The sequence below is a fragment of the Grampus griseus genome, assembly GCF_964374135.1.
Source record: "Grampus griseus genome assembly, chromosome: 1".
NCBI classification, from domain to species: Eukaryota; Metazoa; Chordata; class Mammalia; order Artiodactyla; family Delphinidae; genus Grampus; species Grampus griseus.
Window position 1 is genome coordinate 96,592,640 of NC_139017.1, and position 23,980 is coordinate 96,616,619.

At 35.8% G+C, this 23,980-nt stretch overlaps 1 protein-coding gene across 2 annotated transcripts in view; it reads right to left on the bottom strand.

Annotated features, from left to right (window-relative positions):
* SNX7 (sorting nexin 7) overlaps positions 1–23,980 on the bottom strand; it is a gene marked incomplete at its 5' end in the record, with an annotated part of 97,480 nt that overhangs the window by 44,432 nt on the left and 29,068 nt on the right. For both annotated transcript variants that reach the window (XM_082657478.1, XM_082657479.1), the window contains 5 exons: positions 5,460–5,546; positions 8,315–8,514; positions 13,064–13,262; positions 15,322–15,486; positions 15,827–15,937. In XM_082657478.1, the coding sequence (XP_082513604.1) occupies positions 5,460–5,546; positions 8,315–8,514; positions 13,064–13,262; positions 15,322–15,486; positions 15,827–15,937 (762 nt within the window). The remainder of the gene's footprint in view (positions 1–5,459; positions 5,547–8,314; positions 8,515–13,063; positions 13,263–15,321; positions 15,487–15,826; positions 15,938–23,980) is intronic.

A 23,980-nucleotide genomic window follows, 5' to 3' on the forward strand; every position in this document is an offset into this window, starting at 1 on the left:
CAATTATTTACCACCAGCCGAAGCTATATAAATACTCTTTCCTTCTCCTCACTAGCCATCCCTTCTTAGATTTTTATCGGTGGAATATGCCAAGGCTCAGTCCTATTGTCCTGGGACCTCTTTTTTTCATCCTTTAGTGACCTCAACAAATGTCATGGCTTTAAATACAACCTATCTGCTAACAACTCCCACATATATATCTCCGGCTGGATCCCTTCCCTGACCTCTGGATTTTTATGTTCATTTTCATATGTGACTCCCTACTCAACACCTCACTTGGGTATCTGATGGGCACATCAACATTATACATTCAAATCTGATTTCTTCACCTTCTCCATGTTCTTCCCAAACCTGTTCTTCCCAAAGTCTTTGCCATCTCAATGCCAACACTTAACTTCCAGTTGCTCAGTTCAAAAACCTTGGTATAATCCTTGTTCACTCACAATTCATAGTCCACCAAATAGCAAACAGCTCTCTGTCTTCAAAATATCCTCAGAATCTGACCACTCCACACCACTTCTGCCCTGGTCCAAATTATGATATCTCACTGGGGTTGGAAGAGCTAGTCTCCAGCTCTGGCCTTCTCCCAGTCCATACACACTCCACATAGACATTATATTTTGTCCTTCCCAAGCAGAGTAATTGATTTAGAACAATTCTGAACATGTCACTCCTCTGTTCAACTGTCGTCTTCCTATCTCGCTGAGACCAAATCTTATAAGGCTCTACGTGATCTGACCCCTGGCGACTTCTCCGACCTCATTTCCCACAACTCTTCTGCTTCCTCATTCCATTCCAGCAACACTGGTCTCCTTGCTTTTCGTGAAACATGCAGGCATACTTCCACTTTGCACTTACTGTCCCCACTGCCTGAAATTTCTTCTGCCGGGTATTCATGTAGTTCAAGACCTCACCTTTTTTGGGTTTTACATAATCACCTTCTCGGTAAGACCTTTCCTAACCCCTAATTTTAAATTGCATTGCTCCCCAACACTACCTCTTCTCCACACTTATCACTATATGACAATACACTATAAATTTCAGTTGTTGCTTACAGTCTCTATCACTAGAATATAAGACTCATGAGGGCCTTTCTTGACCACTGTCTCCTTAGTGCTTAGAATAGTGTCTTTTATATGTTAGGTACCTAAAAACATTTGTTAAAAGGTTTTCGTTGAATACTTCTACCTTAAATGCCATCTCATCATGACATAAAGTTGCACATCTCCAATTTTCTTCTTCCTCTTATATGCTATAGTTCAATTTGTAAAGCCACAATCTGCTTTCCTTACAATCTAGAAATGTCAAGGGTCACTAAGAACTTGAAACAAGGGCCACCCTCATTCTTTAAGTGCTTCAGATTCTATCTTCCACCTACGTCTCTCTCAAATTTCTCTTCTCTGCAACTCCACTACCACCTCTTCAGTTCAGGCTCTCGCTGAATCCACACAGTCCAAAGAAAAAAGCCCATATTCCTCATCCTGACAATTAAGACTCCTTTCCCATCTGACTGTGGCCCATCTTTAGAGCCACATCCCTCAATTCTCCTGTACCCTGCTCTCTACACATCAACCAGGGTTTCTCAGTTTAGCACACTTTTTTGAGCCTTTACTACTTTTCATAATATCCACTCACTAGTCTTCAAGGAACAATTACTTACTCATTCTACAGGACCCATCTCAAGTATTACTTCTGTAAAGCCATCAAAATAACAACAGCTAACAACCACTGAGTGCTTTCTATGATACAAATAATTGACTTGCATTGTATCATTTGATCCTTAAACAAGCCTATTAGAAAGGTACTAACAATGTCCCCCTTTATACATGATAAAATGAGGCTTAAAAATGTTAGGAAGGGCTTCCCTGGTGGCGCAGTGGTTGAGGGTCCGCCTGCCGATGCAGGGGACATGGGTTTGTGCCCCGGTCCGGGAGGATCCCACATGCCGCGGAGAGACTGGGCCCGTGGGCCATGGCCACTGAGCCTGCGCGTCCGGAGCCTGTGCTCCGCAATGGGAGAGGCCACAACAGTAAGGGGTCCGCGTACCGCAATAAAAAAAAAAAATGTTAGGAAATGTGCCTTAAGACTTAATAAACAGATAAGCTAAGATTTGATCCCAGGTCTATCTAATTCCAAAGCCTAAATGACAAAACTCTAAATCAACAGCTGAACTGACCTTCAAATGAGTATTCTACAAGTCTTTACTGAGTTTAGGTCACTTCGAAACAATTGATTTTATTGTTGTGAGATAAGAAGTACAAACCACAAACTCTAAGAAGCAGCCACTTTACAGCTACCCAGATAATAAATCAAGGAATTCGCTATAAAACATTATTTTCCTTTGCAGGAAAACACATAATTTTTGTGGGCATGTTTGTGTGATAAGAAAAAAGTAATAATAATGTCATAATTGCCAATTTACAGTATATACAAAGTTACAGGCATGGTAAAAGACAAGAGCCTTGTATTTGCATGCCACGTAGCCCACCTGATAAAGATCACCTGATATGTCTAACATGACCTCCGGAATGTTACATCAGTGCTCTACTTCTACCCAATAATTATAACTACACTAGTGTTTGCCCTTCTTGGTAGGGCTTCATTTCACTGACCTTTGCATTATGAGTTGCTTTGCCCAGTTTGCATATAACTTCCCACCCAAAGGTGACTTTGATGGAGCTTCTGAAGGTAGCCCCAGCAGGTCTCCATAGAAATGGCCCCAGGGTTGTCTCCAAAGTGCCCTGCTTGAGTTGCCATGGTAAACAACCAGGCTAGATTGCTCTATTCAGTTCTCTGCCAGGGTCTCCATGGTGACTGCAAAGGAGGGCTCCTTTTAAGGACCTCACAAGGGCACGTTTCCATGGTGACCCTATCCTGCATATTTCTAAGCAACTTCCCTTCAGTTGTTCTGCAACCAATCAGAGCAGGTTCATTTTGAGAGTAACCCTGGAAGGTTGCTCCCAAAGATATCATCATAACACACAGGTATTTGGAAGTGAGGTCTGTAATCAAATAAACTGCTTGAAAATGTAAATGGTACCATTCACAAATCATTAAATTAGTTCCTATGCATTTTAGGATCTGTTTTTGATGGGTAACAAAAAAATACTTTCTCTGTTTCAAACCTTAATAAAAATTATCTTACAGAATATAATGCAGATAATTAAAGTCTCAAATTTCTCCAATCTTACAACATAGCAGCTAACTAGGTAAAAAATACTTTATAGTGGACATGTCTCACACTCACACACACACACACACACACACACACACACACACACACAAAATGAAATCCAAAATACAGATGGATCATCAGGTTATAATGAGATATCAAGGAAATTTTTATAGAGCAAAAGACAAAATATTTGCAAGTCAAATGAAAAGAAAAAATGTGTTTTTTAGTTGAGTTGGGAAAGCCTAGCCATATTTGGGCCTAAACTATTTTTTCCTGTGTTTTTGTGGTTGGAACAATCCCAACTACTCTTCCTTTCAATTTAAAATACGAATATAAGCCATTCTGAACAGATGCTTGGTTTTCAAGCCATTTTACTATTCTCCTGAAACTTTAAAATACTGTACTTTTCCTGGTATTTAGTCCAGGGCAATATTTTATCTAATCACAAATTTCAATATCCCACAAATTTAAATATCTTTAGAAATTATTTAACAAATAAAAACATTCTACAGTTACAATGATACAATTATAATTGTTGTACATGTGCTCACCCATCTCTGTTCATTCCAGTTGACTTTTTAAATTAAAAAAAAATATATGTACATATATGTGTGTGTATATATATTATATAAATATAATATATATAAATGTGTATATATATTTATCCCTTACTGTATTGAGAAGGTTAATCTTGGATTTCCTCTTTTTTCTCCTCATCTTGAGGTAAAAGTAAGAGCTCCCCCTCGACCACTAGTTCCACTTGTTCTACATTTTCTGTTAGTCTCTCTCACAGATTCCATTCTCCTACTCTGTCCACGGCAGCCCACCACTCCCCGCTCACACTCCATGCAGGAGAATAAATTTGAGTTTGAAAAATAAGCATAGTTAAGAAAGGTGAGGATAATTCATAATCACGTTTTAGTGAAATCTCAACATTTTACACAAAGTCTGATTTTGTAGAGACTTATTGCTTCAAATGTTCAATATGTTTTTATGAAGCCAAGCAATCACTGCAAGTTTCATTCATTCACAATATTTATTGAGTGACCACCATGTACCAGGCACTGTTCTCTGGGCTGAGAATACTTCAGGAAACAATTAAAAAATTCCTACCCTCAAGGTATTTAGATTATGGACAGGGAGAGAAAGAGAAAGATAATACAAAGAAAACCAGTAAGAATTTCATCTTTTGTGTTAGAAAATTATTAAAGCTAGAGAGAAAATTAAAGAAGGGAGGAGGGAGGTTAGCTCCCAAGCCAAGTTGGGATGGGCAGCAATAATACTATGGATTAATGGGGGGCGGGGGGGTTGGGGGCTGGGGGGGTGTTTCAAGGACTCCCCCATTCACCTGACATAAGTGTACTCTAAACCCTTAAATTAAAAATAAAATTAGGAAAGTCTCTTTCATAGAAAATGTAATAAAAGTTAACAAAGTAATGAGTGATTTCTCCAACTTTTATACTTGCTCTCTGAGAGGCAGCATGGTTTGAGGGAGGCAAGTGATACTCCAGTCCTACTTTTGTTTCAAGAACTATATAAATTTGGACAAGTTACTCTACGTTTCAAGCCTCTTCCTCTGTTTTAAAATGATAACAATTCTGATCCGATAGTATCATGACAACATGCAAAGACAAGAAAATATAAATGCTAAACTATTGTGCGTGAAAATATAATGTCTGAAATTTGCTTTAGAGTACTTCAGAAAAAAAAAAAAAGTGAGAAATAGCCAGGTGAAAAAAACTGGGCAAAATGTTGGGAATTAATGAAGCCCAGTGGTGGGTAAATGAGTTCATTATATTATTAGATCATTTTTTATGTTTGAAAATTTCCATGAAAAAAGTATTTTAAGAAAAGGATTAAACTTGAAAACGAAGATACCTCCTTTGTAGAGATTTTTACAATAACTAGAAAAATATGTATAGGAACACCAACTTACCTTGTACAAATTTCTTATAAAACTAGTAAAAAGTAGATTTATTTACTGAGTACTTACTAACCTTCTGGAACAATGTTAGGTACTTTTTTCCATACTTTCTGAATTCAAGCACTCTAATTTAAAAAAAAATTAACTTCATACTTTACTCATTGTAAGAAAAAATATAAGACAGAAAGGCAGAAAAGCATCGTAAGCTTACAGACTCACCTGGTACTCAATGTATAATTGATTTTTGGAAGAAATTTTAGTATCATTTACTGAATGCTTAAAAAAAAGCATGTAATGGAGCTAATACAAATTTTAGACAATCAATTCTACGTGATTATAACAAGAAATTTAAAAACTTACCAGATCAGTATCTGCCTTTTTAGAGGTCAAAGCTTCAACTTTGGAATCCAGTTCTGCCTGTATTTGATCTCTTCTTTTCATGACACCCTTCATATTAAAACACAGGAATGAAACAGGTTGTACTTAGTTTTAATAATCTTTGTATAACAAAAATATACATTTGAGAATATAAATACCATCTCTTCCCCAGGCCATCAGTCATCTAGGGGTGTAATGACTTAAAAAAAAAATAATCTCTAAAAGCTAAACTGATAGCAAGTATTTAAAGGAAACTTTTTCATAATCTTTTATTAGTTTTCCCAATGTACACCTTACTGGTTTAAGTACTTTATGTACAAAAGACATGTTTTAATGGTGCACTCTAGGCAGGTACAGTTCTTCAAAAAGAGCAAAGAACTAAAAAAGTCAATAGGGGCACTGAAAATACGTGCTATGGTGTAAACTGGTTGCAGTTGGGAGGGCACATGGGCTACACATCTGAAAGTATCTACAATCAGCCCTCTTATTGAACTCCAAAGGCATAGTTAATCAAAGTCAATTACAGTGGGGAATCAAAATTGAAGTGTGCATTCACATCTTAAGATTTTATTTTAGCTTAAAATATGTAAGTATTAACCGATTAGCCAAGACTGAGGAGAAAGCATGGCGTCTGCTCTGACTGAGAGGAGTTCCACCTTGTTTTCTTGAATAACCATGATTTCACGTTTCACTTAATACACTCTGGTGAAGGAATTTGAGTGCAGAATTCATCTACATCTTTTATAATGTTTTCTAGTCTTTTTCAATGTCTTTCCCTTGCTGACTCACTTTTCTTCCAAGACAGTCTTCGTAGACACCAAGATTCTTTTTATTTGTACTCATCTTTCACTGGTTTCCATAGTATTAATTAAATAATGAAACTGTAATAATGAACACAAGTGTCCTAAACAGTTCAAGGCAAAAATAAAACTAACTCTGGGTAAGCAAACAGTTCAGCCAGGGAGAGCAGAGTTGCAGGACATACAAGAGAAGGGCCTTCGTGACGTACAGGTCTTTTGGGTATTTTCAGAGGAAGGGAAGAACCTTAACCACAAATCAGTTAAATGGAACCAGATCAGCTGGCTCTATAGTATTTGAGAGAATATTGAGAGGCATTAAGGATAAAACTCATCCTGAAAATGACTCACCCTGGTTTTGTGCCTGGTGGAATCAATCTTAAAACGTTCAAAAGAGATTAACATTTCTCTTGTTTTCAAAGAAATGAATAGAAAATTCAACTAATTATCACAAATTCTTTTATATTTACTTCAATGTTTAATGGCCATTAATGTCAGGAACCCCTTCCTTTCTCTAACCCAAATGACACATACTATAATTTAGTCCCATTAATTTTATGTATGTTTCCATAAATATGAAATATTGTGCTTCATATAGATAGAAATATTTTAAGTAAGAGGTGACTTCAGAAGACAACTAGTAAAAACTGCACAAATTTAGTCAAGGCATGTATTTTTCATTATTTTAGCTCACATTGAAGAAAATATTCCGATATAAAACAGAAGCACAACTTCAATATAAGTGCTATTGATTATACCCTAGGAACCTACAAAATAATACAATCAAATGAGGACCTATAAAATAATTCAATTCCGGTTGCTATTATAATTTTTCCACACCTTTAATAATACAGGATTTAAATTGCATAATTTCCATCCTGACATAAAGAGCAAAACATCTAATTAAGGGAAAAGGATATAATATTTTTAATGATAAAAATCAGATCTCTTTGAACAGCCACACAAGAGAGATCAATAATGAAGTAAACCAATGTAGCCAAGGAAATTGATGGAGGCAAGGAGGAAGCACCTCAGCAGTGAAACATTAGAGGACTTTGGGAAGCAGGGAGGGTGTGTTTATGGGAGGATCACAACAAAGTCAAGTAACAGCAGAAATCCGAAATACCTACAAAATATTTAATGATTCTGTGAAAGGAAAACCTAAACATGATAAATACGAAAGAGGCAGATATCATGCTGAAAGGCTAAGAGAACTTTTCTTAACAAGACAAAGTAAAAAAAATTTTTTAATCCTCCCAAATCAAGAGTACATGAATACAGAAACCAGACATGGATTCAAGTCTAAATGGCAGAAAAAATGGACTATAACTGAATGCAAGCTGACTCCTTCCCCCACTGTCACCCTACAACACCAGAAAGCTGAGGGTATCAGTTCAACTGTGCAAGGTATTGTGAGCAGAGAATAATACTGGATGAAAAACATTAGCTTTGCAGATAGCATTGCTAAATCCAAAATATCTGGAAACCTTAACTTGAACTGAGGAGGGTAAATGCAAAACTCTGATGTAAGAGGAATAAAAGCCTTTTCAAATAGTGAAAGAAACATGTTAATTTGAAGGATCTCTTTTCAGAAGCACCCAGAAGACAGAACAAACATCAAGATCCTACTCAAGTACTTTCTACATAATGATACTAAATATATTGCTAAATCAAATGTACCTAGAAGCAAGAAAGCAACTCTTTCATGAAAAGAAATTTCTCAAGTGCTGAAAAATTTTAAAGTAAAATTTTAAAAGGCTGGAAAAACTAATCATACTCCCTATGTAAATCCTGACTGAGGATGCTTCAAATCTATCTTATAAACTGTTGTTGCTACTGTTGAAAATTCCTGTCTTTTACTAACATATTCTTCCACTCATCAATTCATTCATGCAGTGAACAAATATTTATCAGTATCTACACGCAAAGCATCCTTCTAGGATGGGAAGATAGTGGTGAACAAAAAGAAATAGAAACTGCCTTTATAAAGCATATAATCAGGTCAGGAACTAAGGCAGAAGTAGAATTAGGTGTTCTTACCATTAACATTTCACTATAAAGCACATACTCATGTACGACAGGAAGCAGGGCCTCTGAGAGTCCAGACATCCGTTTTTCAGTGGCCTTACAGCATCTGTCAATGCAGCTGGCAACACCTTTTAGAGTATCAGCCAGATCTTCTTCTGATGCTGACCACAGAATATGAATTGGGCCATATTCTTTCATTTCATCAAAATATTCTAAAAAAATAATAAGTTCTTCAATTTACAGGAGTTTTCAAAATCCCTGTATTACAGACAATAAGAAAGGACCTTATTTTCTCATTGTGCACATGTTCTTGTACATGAACATAAGAATATGGATATCATCTTTCATTAAATTGACCTGTCATCCCAATCTGCTCAACTGGTCCTTGAATGAAAACTTTCCAAGTGTAATCAATAACATGCTTTTTCATTCTCAAAAGTGTCCTGGCTTGGGAGATAAATTATACGATCACTGTATCTATCACAGACTTCTGCCTACCAAACAAACTATACCTGAATACCTCATAGGCAACGTGACCTAAACAAAACATGTCTTCTTTTTCCTCTTATCCTGTTTACATATCCTCTTAATGGTAATTGCTTCCAGAGATCTAAGCAAAAAATGTGGGGTCATCCTAGACCCTAGACTCACACCTGCACAGAGCCAGTCAGCAATTCCAATATTTCTAAATCTCTATCTATCTATCTAACCATCCATCCATTTACCCACCCACTTACCTACCCACCCACCCACCTCTCCTCACTTCCACTGTCATCAGCATCTCTAACCTGCACTACTGCAAGGGACTTCTAACAATTCTCTCCCTTTCAATTTTTGTCACAGTATATGAACAGTGAAGTTTCTTAGCTGAATTAGAAAGTCCTTTATGATCAGTCCCTACCTTGCCTCTCCAGGTCTAACTCCTCAGATTCTCCCCCAAAGATATTTTAATTCAAGCCAAAATAACCGCTCATTCATGAATATCTCATGATTTCTCCTAACTTAAACAATGCATGTATCTTTTAGTCTTGCCCTCTGCCATTTCTATCATCTAACAAACTACTTCTAATCCTTTAAGTCCTAACACAAACAAATCTCTTCTGTTTCTGTTCCAAAGGCTTCTTAGATGCTTTGTCCTCAATGAGTCTATTATAATTTTATATTTCTATTAAAGCCTATCATAATTTAATACTTCTATTATCCCACTTTATTATAACTGCTTGCATAACTCACACACGCCTAGGCCATATGCTCCAAGACTCAACTGGGCAGGGTCTTATTATTTTTTTAATCTCGAAGCCTAATACATAATATATTCAATATATATTTTCATATCAATGAAAGAATGAATAACAAAAGACTATTCAATGCTTGATAAGCCAAAAATTTATCCAAAAATTTGGATTTCATTTTAAAATCTGAATGCTTTTATACGTTTGCTTTCACACTATCAACTTTTAATGACAGACGGCTTTTTATGGTAGAGAATGCATGAGTAGTGAGTGTTTTTGGTTTAATATCCATATAAATACAATTAAATTCTCTATATTTAATCATCTTACTAGTCACTGGGGTTAGTTGAAATATGTCATATTGCTCTAAATTAAACTTTTTACTAAACTATTAAAATTTCAAAAGTTTATATGATCAAGTAAACTAAAAAAGACTTTAAAAATTAAAAAAAAACAGAAATATTAGTTGTCACCTAAGGAAGATATTCGGTTTAATGACCACTAGAGCCCTTCCAAATTGCATCCTCTTGATCTAGGCCTATCTTTTATTTTAAATAATCACCAAACTAATATTTCTAGGAAATATTCTACTTTATTTCTTTTCTCAATTTGTGTATATATCAAAGTGTGTCATTAACCCTGTGTAGTATTTATTTTTATATAGAGAGCTTCCCTGAAATTCTAAAACTGTGCTTATACAGCACTCAAATCGCATCTGTATGCAAACACTTAATGAGCTGCACTGTAATTTGTCCATTAATATATCTGTTTCCCCAACTAAACTGTGAGCTCAAGGACAGGTACTATCTTAATCCTCCTTCAATCTTTAGCACAAAGCAGCAGCACAACATGTGGTCAATACAAATTTGCCTAATAAATTGGGGAACACAAAACAAAATCACAGAAAAAAACTGAATAAAAGTAAATCATAAGAGAAATGACTTGTTGTGATCATCAAATTCTTTATGATTTAAATATGAATGAAACACCCTATATAGCTTAGACTCCCAGGACTACAAAAAAAAAAAAAAAAAGTCTATCATTTTGAATGAAATCTTGACAAGTGGGCTTCACATTCGAAAGACCAAGAAATCCTTCAAGTTTGGGCCAGTGTGCATTCACTCCTTGAAAATGAGAGCTCAGATTTATAAACTCTACCACAAAACACACTTTTCGTTTTGAGCGTTTCACAAATATTAGAGTATATCAAAGATTTTAAAACTAGTCCCTTGTGCTGGCAAATATAAAGCATATTGATATTCTACAGAAATCTTAAGTGTCAAGAGTTTCCAAGGGCTCTTTGAATTGCTATACAACTTAACTATGCATCAAGAATCTACTTAATAGACCTGGAATCACAGAACCTAGTTAAAACAACTGGCTTCTTGACATTAAAAAAAAAATGGCAAATGGTAAATACAAAGGCAGACCAAGAGGCATAAAACAAATTATTAAACTATATTTAGTCACCACAATGACCTCACCAAGTCAATACATAGGAAAGGAAGTTAGAGAAAAGGCAATACACACTCAGATATAACAATTTTTTCTATATCTCTTTTAATAACCAATCAATTCTTGATAAAGCAGATTTTCATACCACCAAATCTTATGTTTATTCATTTATTTTTTCAATCACTGAATAGATTTTAACTGAGCATCTACAATGTGTTAGGCGCTATCTAGATACCAGAAATAAATCAATCCTTTTCCCTTTTTGTCCTGATGGAACTTACAGTTTAATGTGGGACATGGACAATAAAGAAATAAACCATCAATGTAGGGACTTTAAGTAGTTCATCTCTAAAACCGATTTATATTAGGAAATATATTTTCTGAATTAGTCATCTATTTTTAACGTAGGTAAATATAATCAGAAAATTAGCAAAAACTCATAGAATTAGAAAAAATCATAATGGAATAAATTATTATTTTTTAGTATTTATTTATTTGTTTGGCTGCATTGGGTCTTAGTTGCGGCATGCAGGATCTTTAGTTGCGGAATCTTGAGTTGCGGCATGTGGGATCTGATTCCCTGACCAGGGATTGAACCCAGGACCCCTGCATTGGGAGCGTGGAGTGTTAGCCTCTAGACCACCAGGGAAGTTCCATCATGGAATAAATTCTAACTTGAAAATAGGAAACAGGACCCATTTTCCCATATATAAATCTCTGCCATTGGTTGGACAGGCCTAATGAGTACTTGTCCCCCCATACAAAAATCACTAGAAACTGTGAAAACCCTATTTCCTGACACATCCCTTCTTTGATTAAAACTATAGCCCATGTTGAACATTTGAGACCAACTACATCCAAAATATTAAGCTCTTTATCACTATTATCTATAAATGAGAACAAGACAGCTAGTGATTAATTAAAGCAAATGGAAACCGGCCAGGACTACATTCAAAATCATTTAGGAATCAGAAATTTTCACAATAGATCTGGGAATAAACCACACTTTGAAGGTGAAATTCTAACTTAATGTTGTGTGATTCCTCTGTAAGGAGCTTGGAAGTCGCCACTGGTCTTAACAAGAAAAATGCCGAGCAGACTGAAAAGCCAACTTTTTTTTGGATCTGTGAGAGAGGGGAGGACACAGGACAAACCACTGCCTGCAAGACTGAAAAGACAGACACATGGCTACAAGGAATCTTGTCTTCCTGGAGCAGAGACTCAAGAGGGGAAATCACTTCTGCAACCAGTGCCGGGGGGTAGGGAGACTGAAACTGTCAATGATGAATTGCTGGAGGCTCAGTGTGGACAATTCAAAGAGTTAATAAAAACTCCAGAGGAACCCAGTCACAAGGGGACCCCACAATGTTGTGAGATTTACCCCCAAAAGCTTACACAGTAAATATCAGATAAAAACTACTTCTGCTTCCTGCAGCGGGTGGGAAGGCCTTGTTCCTTCTTAACAAGGCCTGCCCTCATGGGAAACTAGTTAACCAGAGCATAACCTGATGGGATATTATCAGAACCTAAATGACCTGGAAGGGAAATACCCAACTTGAGCCCACTCTGGCCATCCTGATCCAACTAAGAGGGGGGGGAGGAAAAAAAAACAACTTTTGTGAAGCTCACGGTCCAGAGGCACAGACTCACTAAAGGACTGAGACCTGATCACAGGCCTCTAGGATACTTCCTCTCCCCGACACCTCACTACCACATTACTAAAGGCCTGTTTACTTTTATGAGTACATCATGTCCGGCTACCAATAAAAAAATTACAAGACATACCAAAAGGCAAAAAACACAATTTGAAGAGAGGGCAAGCATCAGAACCAGATGTGGTAGAGATGTTGGAATTATCAGACCAGGATTTTAAAACAACTCATTAATATGTTAAGGGCTCTAATAGATAAAGTAAACAGCATGCAATAACAGACAGGCACTGTAAGCAGAGACAGAAATCCTAATAATGACCAAAAAGAAATGCTAAGTTGATGTTGCCTTACCACACCAGCAAATGTAAAGATCCATCAGAAATCAAACAACTTTGAAATCACATTTCAGTGATTCTACATACCCCTTTCTTCCTTGTAAATTCTCTGAGATATTTTATCTATCAAATTTATTTTCTGGCTAAATATTTCAATAAAGTTATTCATTTCCATGAACTCCTCGGGGCGGCTTTTAACTCCTCTCATTGATAATGCAACCGCTCTGACCGTCTGCCCCATCCTGCTGAGTAATCCAGGCCCTTGTTTCTTGTGAGAAGAGAGTTCCTAGACAAAAAAATAAAATATGCGTGATGAAGCAGACAATGATATTCCAAGTCCCAACAACAAAAAAGAAATCTAATTAGAAGAATAAAATAAAGATAATAAAAATGTTTCATATACGTCTTTTTTTTTTTTCATGTTAATTTGAAGCAGATGAGTTTAGGGTACAGTTCTTTCTCTAAATCTCAGTCTCCTTGATAACATTCCTTTTCAAAGAGCTCATGTAAAATATGTTTCCTCAGAGCATGGATCTTTCAAAGAACAAGGTTTAACAGAAGGAATCGCACTTAAGGAGATTACTGGAGAAGATAAGAAGGATGATATGAGATGAAATCCATATTTTATAACAGGAATTTAATAGAAAAATGATGGAGAAAAAGATTTCTTAGGGTCTAACTATAACTACTCCCTGGAAAAAAATTGGAAAACTTCATTAATTCTTTAGTTATAATAATAGCTAGCATTTATTAAGAGCTTAATGTTGCAGGCACTATACCTGCATTCTTATATACATAACTCACAATAACACTATGAAGTAGGTTCTATTATTATCCTCATTGTACAGAAGAAAATAGAAGCAAAGGAAGGTTTGCTCAAGTTCCAAGAGCAATGAATTACTCGATAAGGATTGGAGCCCTAGCAGTCTGACCCTAGGGGCTTCACTGCTAAGCACTAACCTGCTTTGTCTACTTAAAGTCACTAGAATAGTTGGTAAACAGATACTCCCTGACCATAGCTCTGCAACTAACTTAACTGGATAAACTGTGACACTATCTCCACTGGCTGACTGTCTTTGGAGAAAGATTTTTAATAAAATACATAACTAGCTGTTTCTAATTCTAGTTAACTTAGGAGGGTCAGCTACAGACTTGCAAAGTAGAAATGCTATAAAAGGATACACTACAGTATTCCTTCAGAAGTATGGCATACTAAAAAAGAACACCAAGAAGGAGGACAAGGGATTCTGAGGATGGTTGTAGCACTTACTGAAACACAGGTTTGAGATCAAATAAAAGATGAAGAGTAACATACACACACAAAAAAAATCTATAACAATGCTGACTACCAAATCCACAGATAAAAATATTATGTATTATTTACCCAAATATTAAATAACATATTATCTTTCTCCAGATCTTCTTTCCTAAAGGTCTTACACAAAATAATATATAAACTTGTTTATTTCCATGTCAATATGATTTTGTGTGCAAATAATAACAGATGCTATTCTTGACCAGGCAACACGTCTATCGAGGAGTGCTACCACATCATTCGATAGAGTAAACATTATCAGAAACAGCACAAGTCACAACGGGCAAGCTGTTACTGCAACTGCTGACTGCAGATAATGTTTCTAACAGCTTCTAAGGGTCTGGAGTCAGGCCACAAATTCATCTCACATAAGTCACATAGGGCTTCCAGACAGCAAGTACCGTCAAGATTGAGATGAATCACTTTTTAGCTTCGATCACTTTGGCAACAACCGAGAGATAGAAAACTCAACACTGGTCAGTAAGTATTTAATACTGACCATTGTTCTACCTATCATCTTTCTTGGTGAGTTACATCTTCATAGAATAAAAGAAAAGGAACATATAAGGTTTCTGTATTAGAAATTAGACCCCCTTCAATTAGGTAATTGAAGGGAAAGTAAGGAAATTATATTATTTACCTATCTCTCCATCCATCTATTTAATAAAATCTTTTATCCTAACTTGAAAAGCCCTGACCAATTACTACTCAAAACAGTGTCAATTTTTAAATGTTTATATATTTTCAGTGTTGGCAATATATGCAAGGAGTACCCAGGCATTAAAAAAAAAATTCAGCTACCAAGAGAAATATGAGGATGTATATGTGAGAAAGGTACAAGATTTTCATAATGTTTATACGTAGACCTGACACAGGGTTGTAATTAAAGGATCTCTCTCCAATGTTTAAAAACACATCTTAATTCGAGGTCACTCTTACCTAATTTATAAAGGTAAATAAGAGAAAGCATACAACCTACTACACATATAGATACTAAAGGATTATATGAGTATAAATTAAAATCCTTTACCCAAGCTTGTGCAGTAAGAAAAACTTTAAAGTCTTCATTAAATGTTAGAGTTGGATGATCAGCAATTCGGTTCAAAAATTTATGCAATGCCTTCCTGCGTGTCTCAATGAAGTCATCGTTAAAGCGTTCCACCATTCCTTTCACTATAAACTTTTCTGGCAATGGCTAGGGCAAAAAAATTTAAAAAGGTATCTGAACATTATGTGGCACAGGATTATAAGGAATTCTACACTTTTTCTTTTTGGAAGATTATTTGAACGTGTGATCATTTCTTATAAAAATAATTTTTCAAAATTCACAACGCTAGAGCCAAATACTAAAATCTTAACACATTACAATACTTTAAAAAAACAAATCTGTACATAGATTGAAAAGTTTAAAAACAAATGTTCCTAAGATAAATGAATTATACTGAATTAAAAGGTCTGAAATTGGGTGTTAGGCATTCTAACGATTCACAAGACAAAATGGCAGTTATTCTGTGAAAAAAAAAATGTAAACTTACTGGAATAATCAGAGTGGGGTGTGCTTCTTCAAGTCTTTCTTTCAACCAAAGGAAATCTTGATAACGTCTCCTAACTTCAAATTCACTGGAGTCAAATTCCCCACGAGACGTCTGAAGAAAGTAGGAGAAAATAACAGCACATGCAATATAAGACAGAAGACATTTGCCTAATGTTATTTTAGACATTCTGAAATAAATGGGTCTCTAAGAAAAACTAACAAATTCTAATTATTCAGTGTTTGTCAGCCTGTCTTTTTTTTTTTTTTTGCAGACATCAATTCATGTAGCAGATGAAACAAAGCAAACTTTCCAGTATTCCCAGAAAGAAAGCAAACATCATGCTCAAATTTAAAATCCAAACTGAAAAAATCTGTCTTAGAGCAACCATCTGTCTTCCACAAGATTTTAACTACTATTATCTTTGGCATGACTTTCTTGCTAACAAGAAAGTGTGTTCTGAATTTAGGTTTCAAATATATTTCATTTTTCAAGATGATCAGAATTCAGAATTTGAGGAAAGTCCTATTTTTGCAACTTGGAAAATAACCTGAACATAACTGAGAAAAAAATGTTTTCCTGGAACTTGCTCAAATGAATTGCTTTGATAAAATTTGCTTTTAGTATTTGAAAATTCTAACATTATACAGAGTGATTTTACTGCTTTTTAAAAATGTCATTAATGGAAATTTAACGTGAAAAGAAAATCTTCCTATCATTTCTCAAGGAATTCTGAGCTATATGCCTAAACTCCTAAAAACTAAGCAAATACATTAAAATATCTGTTCTTAACAAACCAAAAATCTATTCTAACACACATGACAAGAAGAACATGGGTAAAATATCAACCTCACTTCTATTACCTGAATCCCAAGCCAGATACAAAAATAGCTTAGATAATGTGCCCTCACCTATCATAAGAAAAAAAGTCATTTATATAATTTTTTTAAAAAAATTATACACAGTAATATTAAGTTTGAGATTTTCCTGGAGAAGTAAACATGGAATAAATAACACATTACATATTTCACATTCACCAGAAATATCAATCACCCACACAGACGAACACAATTGTAAAATTAAGCAGTTCAAGTCAAAATAAGATGCAATCTTAATTGTCATAAAATAAGGCTCACAAAAGCTATACTTGACAAAGTTTATTCTTTTAAAATGAATGTTTAGAATATCATAAAATATATCTTAGCAAAACATTCCCTTTTTAGCGGGAAAAAGTGGAGGTAAATGAGATGCGGAAGTCTAAGGAACTACATGTTCAAAAAACACTACAAAATCTAACTATTATGCCAAATGGTACAAGTTGTGGAAATGGTAAAAATAGGCAAACTAAATCTAGTAGAAACACAGTTTAACAAATATATATACAAGTTGGTATGTGTATATATATATGCAAATACATAAACATGCATACATACATATGCACACAAAACATGTTTAGAGTCACTCATTAAACAACACTTACTGATACCTCCTCATACCTGGCACATACGTATAGGTTCACTATCCATTTCCAAGAAAATAAAATGGCATAACTAACAATAAAAACACTCAAACACTGGGAAGTTAAAGTAAGATAGAGCTTTACATGTCTTCAAGAATTCCCAAAACTTCAAGTAAACACAAAAGAAACTTGTATAAATTCCAGGAACAGAAAGACATAAAATCAAGTCAAATAATTGGTTGATTCTGTCCTCATTACCCTGCCACTGACTTAAAAGAGGAGTTCCCTAACATACTACAATAACAGAAGAAAACAGAGGATAAGTACAAATCTTAAGGACAGTGCATTCTTTCTTCCTACTCTAAGACTTCATTGGGCTTCTAAAGGGTTATAAGTTATATATTATTTCTGCTCCAAAATAACTTTTTAGAACACAAGTTCTTTCTAAGTTGGAAATTTATCATCAAACGCTGTTATTCCTACTGTTTGGAAGTTTTATCTCTATCTTCTAATCTAGAATACAGTTTCCCATGGAAAGTAAATTGTAAATGGTGTTTCATGTCTTACCATAAGAGCTTGCATACTTGAAGTTTAAGACTAATGGACTCATGTGATCTATACCTCAAAATGCATTTATTTAACAAATACTGACCTTTGGTCAAGGGCAAACAGTTACTCTAAATTGGAGGATTTAGAAAATTGTTTTTGAGGGAAAATGAATCTCAGAATCAAGAATACACTTTAACCCACAACTACATACTGGCAGGCATTGATGAGTTTGTCTTCATGATGAGGATGTGAGAGGACAGACCCTTATTAAACCTCTGAGTTCTTACTCCTACATGTCCTAGGTCAAGGCAAATCTCTAATCTCTGAAACAGAAAGTACTTCTTTAGAGCACTCACCTCAGATATTCTAACCTGGAGAATAAAGGATAATTTCCCATAAGGGGAACAGATGCCAGGAATGTGGGCTTCCTGATATAATTATTTACAATCGGGTCACCCTTAAGTATTTCTAAGTAAGAGATTGCCAGTGTACATGTAGGTATATGAGCATGTGGCATTTATCCTTCTTTTTTATGAATGTGTATCTTTATTTTTTATTTTATTATTATTTTAACATCTTTATTGGAGTATAATTGCTTTACAATGGTGTGTTAGTTTCTACTTTATAACAAAGTGTATCAGTTATAAATATACATATATCCCCATACCTCTTCCCTCTTGCATCTCCGTCCCTCCCATCCTCCCTATCCCACCCCTCTAGGTGGTCACAAAGCACTGAGCTGATCTCCCTGTGCTATGTGGCTGCTTCCCACTAGCTATCTATTTTACATTTGGTACTGTATATATGTCCACGCCACTCTCTCACTTTGTGGCAGCTTACCCTTCCCCCTCTCCATATCCTCAAGTTCACTCTCCAGTAGGTCTGCATCTTTATTCCAGTCTTGCCCCTAGGTTCTTCATGACCATTGTTTTTTGTTTGTTTTTTAGATGCCATAGATATGTGTTAGCATATGCTATTTGTTTTTCTCTTTCTGATGTATTTCACTCTGTATGACAGACTCTATGTCCATCCACCTCACTACAAATAACTCAAATTCGTTCCTTTTATGGCTAAGTAATATTCTATTGTATATATGTGTCACATCTTCTTTATCCATTCATCTGTCAATGGACGCTTCCATGTCCTGGCTATTGTAAATAGAGCTGCAATGAACATTGTGGTACATGACTCTCTTTGAATTATGGTTTTCTCAGGGTATATGCCCAGTAGTGGGATTGCTGGGTTGTATGGCAGTTCTATTTTTAGTTATTTAAGGAAACTCCATACTGTTCTCCACAGTGCCTGTATCAATTTACATTCCCACCAACAGTTCAAGAGGGTTTCCTTTTCTCCACACCCTCTCCAGCATTTATTGTTTGTAGATTTTTTGATGATGGCCATTCTGACCGGTGGGAGATGATATCTCATTGTAGTTTTGATTTGCATTTCTATACTGATTAATGATGTTGAGCATTCTTTCACGTGTTTGTTGGCATTCTGGATACCTTCTTTGGAGAAATATCTATTTAGGTCTTCTGCCCATTTTTGGATTGGGTTGTTTGTTTTTTTGACATTGAGCTGCATGAGCTGCTTGTAAATTTTGGAAATTGATCCTTTGTCAGTTGCTTCATTTGCAAATATTTTCTCCCATTTTGAGGGTTGTCTTTTCATCTTATTTATGGTTTCCTTTGCTGTGCAAAAGCTTTTAAGTTTCATTAGGTCCCATTTATTTATTTTTGTTTTTATTTCCATTTCTCTAGGAGGTGGGTCAAAAAGGATCTTGCTGTGATTCATGTCATAGAGTGTTCTGCCTATGTTTTCCTCTACGAGTTTTATAGTGTCTAGCCTTACATTTAGGTCTTTAATCCATTTTGAGTTTATTTTTGTGAATGGTGTTAGGGCGTGTTCTAATTTCATTCTTTTATATGTACTTGTCCAGTTTTCCCAGCAACACTTATTGAAGAGGCTGTCTTTTCTCCACTGCATATTCTTGCCTCCTTTATCAAAGATAAGGTGACCATATGTGCGTGGGTTTATCTCTGGGCTTCCTATCCTGTTCCACTTATATTTCTGTTTTTGTGCCAGTACCACACTGTCTTGATTACTGTAGCTTTGTAGTATAGTCTGAAGTCAGGGAGCCTGATTCCTGCAGCTTCATTTTTCTTTCTCAAGATTGCTTTGGCTATTTGGGGTCTTTTATGTTTCCATACAAACTGTGAAATTTTTTGTTCTAGTTCTGTGAAAAATGCCAGTGGTAGTTTGATAGGGATTGCATTGAATCTGTAGATTGCTTTGGGTAGTAGAGTCATTTTCACAATGTTGATTCTTCCAATCCAAGAACATGGTATATCTCTCCATCTGTTTGTATCATCTTTAATTTCTTTCATCAGTGTCTTATACTTTTCTACATATAGGTCTTTTCTCTCCTAAGGTACGTTTATTCCTAGGTATTTTATTCTTTTTGTTGCAGTGGTAAATGGGAGTATTTTCTTTTTTTTTTTTCTTCTTTTTGCGGTACGCAGGCCTCTCACTGTTGTGGCCTCTCCCATGGCAGAGCACAGGCTCAAGACCCGCAAGCTCAGCGGCCATAGCTTACGGGCCTAGCCACTCCACGGCATGTGGGATCCTTCCGGACCGGGGCATACACCCGTGTCCCCTGCATCGGCAGGCGGACTCTCAACCACTGCACCACCAGGGAAGCCCGGGAGTGTTTTCTTAATTTTACCCTCAGATTTTTCATCATTAGTGTATAGGAATGGAAGAGATTTCTGTGCATTAATTTTGTATCCTGCTACTTTACCAAATTCATTGATTAGCTCTAGTAGTTTTCTGGTAGCATCTTTAGGAGTCTCTATGTGTAGTATCATGTCATCTGAAAACAGAGACCTTTACTTCTTTTCCGATTTGGATTCCTTTTATTTCTTTTTCTTCTCTGATTGCTATGGCTAAGAATTCCAAAACTATTTTGAATAATAGTGGTGAGAGTGGGCAACCTTGTCTTGTTCCTGATCTTAGTGAAAATGGTTTCAGTTTTTCACCACTGAGGATGACGCTGGCCGTGGGTTTGTCATATATGGCCTTTATTATGTTGAGGTAAGTTCCCTCTATGACTACTTTCTGGAGGGTTTTTATCATAAATGGGTATTAAATTTTGTCAAAAGCTTTCTCTGCATTTACTGAGATGATCATATGGTTTTTCTCCTTCAATTTGTTAATATGGTGTATCACATTGATTGATTTACGTATACTGAAGAATCCTTGCATTACTGGGAGAAACCCCACTTCATCATGGTGTATGATCCTTTTAATGTGCTCTTGGATTCTGTTTGCCAGTATTCTATTTGAGGATTTTTGCATCTATGTTCATCAGTGATATTAGCCTACAGTTTTCTTTCTTTGTGACATCTTTGTCTGTTTTTGGTATCAGAGTGATGGTGGCCTCGTAGAATGAGTTTGGGAGTGTTCCTCCCTCTGCTATATTTTGGAAGAGTTTGAGAAGGATAGGTGTTAACTCTTCTCTAAATGTTTGATAGAATTCACCTGTGAAGCCACCTGGTCCTGGGCTTTTGTTTGTTGGAAGACTTTAAATCACAGTTTCAACTTCAGTGCTTGTGATTGGTCTGTTCATATTTTCTATTTCTTCCTAGTTCAGTCTCAGAAGGTTGTGCGTTTCTAAGAAATTTCCATTTCTTCCAGGTTGTCCATTTTATTGGCATATAGTTGCTTGTAGTAATTTCTCATGATCCTTTGTATTTCTGCAGTGTCAGTTGTTACATCTCCATTTTCATTTCTAATTCTATTGATCTGAGTCTTCTCCCTTTTTTAATTAATGAGTCTGGCTAATGATTTATCAATTTTGTTTATCTTCTCAAAGAACCAAAAAACTTTTAGTTTTATTGATCTTTGCTATCATTTCCTTCATTTCTTTTTCATTTATTTCTCATCTGATCTTTATGATTTCTTTCCTTCTGCTAACTTTAGGGATTTTTTGTTCTTCTTTCTCTAATTGCTTTAGGTGTAAGATTAGCTTCTTTATTTGAGATGTTTCTTGTTTCTTAAGGTAGGATTGTATTGCTATAAACTTCCCTCTTAGAGCTGCTTTTGCTGCATCCCATAGGTTTTGGGTTGTCGTGTTTTCATTGTCATTTGTTTCTAGGTATTTTTTGATTTCCTCAGTGATCTCATGGTTATTAAGTAGTGTACTGTTTAGCCTGAATGTGTTTGTATTTTTTACAGATTTTTTCCTGTAACTGATATCTAGTCTGATAGTGTTGTGGTCGGAAAAGATACTTGATACAATTTAAATTTTCTTAAATTTACCAAGGCTTGATTTGTGACCCAAGATATGATCTATCCTGGAGAATGTTCCATGAGCACTTGAGAAGAAATATTCTGCTGTGTTTGGATGGAATGTCCTATAAATATCAGTTAAGTCCATCTTGTTTAATGTATCATTTAAAGCTTGTGTTTCCTTATTTATTTTCATTTTGGATGATCTGTCCATTGGTGAAACAGGGGTGTTAAAGTCTCCTACTATGATTGTGTTACTGTCAATTTCCCCTTTTATGGCTGTTAGTATTTTCCTTATGTATTGAGGTGCTCCTATGTTGGGTGCATAAATATTTACAATTGTTTTATCTTCTTCTTGGATTGATCCCTTGATCATTATGTAGTATGCTTCCTATCTATTGTAATAGTCTTTTTTTTAAAGTCTATTTTGTCTGATATGAGAATTGCTACTCCAGCTTTCTTTTGATTTCCATTTGCATGGAATATCTTTTTCCATTCCCTCACCCTCAGTCTGTATGTGTCCCTAGGTCTGAAGTGGGTCTCTTTGGACAGTGTATATACGTGTCTTGTTTTTTTATCCATTCAGCCAGTCTATGTCTTTTGTTTGGAGCATTTAGTCCATTTATATTTAAGGTAATTATCGATATGTATGTTCCTATTACCATTTTCTTAATTGTTTTGGGTTTGTTATGGTAGGTCTTTTCCTTCTCTCGTGTTTCCTGCCTACAGAAGTTCCTTTAGCATTTGTTGTAAAGCTGGTTTGGTGGTGCTGAACCCTCTTAAGTTTTGCTTTTCTGTAAAGGTTTTAATTTCTCCGTCAAATTTGAATGAGATACTTGCTGGGTAGAGTAATCTTGGTTGTAGGTTTTTCCCCTTCATCACTTTAAATATGTCCTTCCACTCCCTTCTGGCTTGCAGAGTTTCTGCTAAAAGATCAGCTGTTAACCTTAAGGGGATTCCCTTCTGAGTTATTAGTTGGTTTTCCCTTGCTGTATTTAATTTTTGATAGTTTGCTTAATATGTGTCTTGGCATGTTTCTCCTTGGATTTATCCTGTATGGGATTCTCTGTGCTTCCTGGACTTGATTAACTATTTCCTTTACCGTATTAGGGAAGTTTTCAACTATAATCTCTTCAAATATTTTCTCAGTCCCTTTCTTTTTCTCTTTTTCTTCTGGGACCCCTATAATTCAAATGTTGGTGTGCTTAATGTTGTCCCAGAGGTCTCTGAGACTTTCCTCAACTCTTTTCATTCTTTTTTCTTTATTCTGCTCTGCAGTAGTTATTTCCACTATTTTATCTTCCAGGTCATTTATCCGTTCCTCTGCCTCAGTTATTCTGCTATTGATCCATTCAGAGGATTTTTAATTTCATTTATTGTGTTGTTCATACTGTTTGTTTGCTCTTTAGTTCTTCTAGGTCTTTGTTAAACCTTTCTTGTATTTTCTCCATTCTATTTCCAAGATTTTGGTTCATCTTTACGATCATTATTCTGAATTCTTTTTCAGGTAGACTGCCTATTTCCTCTTCATTTGTTTGGTCTGGTGGGTTTTTGCCTTGCTCCTTCATCTGCTGTGTGTTTCTCTGTCTTCTCATTTTGCTTAACTTACTATGTTTGGGGTCTCCTTTTCACAGGCTGCAGGTTTGTAGTTCCTGTTGTTTTGGGGTTTTGCCCCTAGTGGCTAAGGTTGGTTCAGTGGGTTGTGTAGGCTTCCTGGTGGAGGGGACTAGTGCCTGTGTTCTGGTGGATGAGGCTGGATCTTGTCATTCTGGTGGACAGGTCCACGTCTGGTGGTGTGTTTTGGGCTGTCTGTGGCCTTAATATTTTAGGCAGCCTCTCTGCTAATGGGTGGGGTTGTG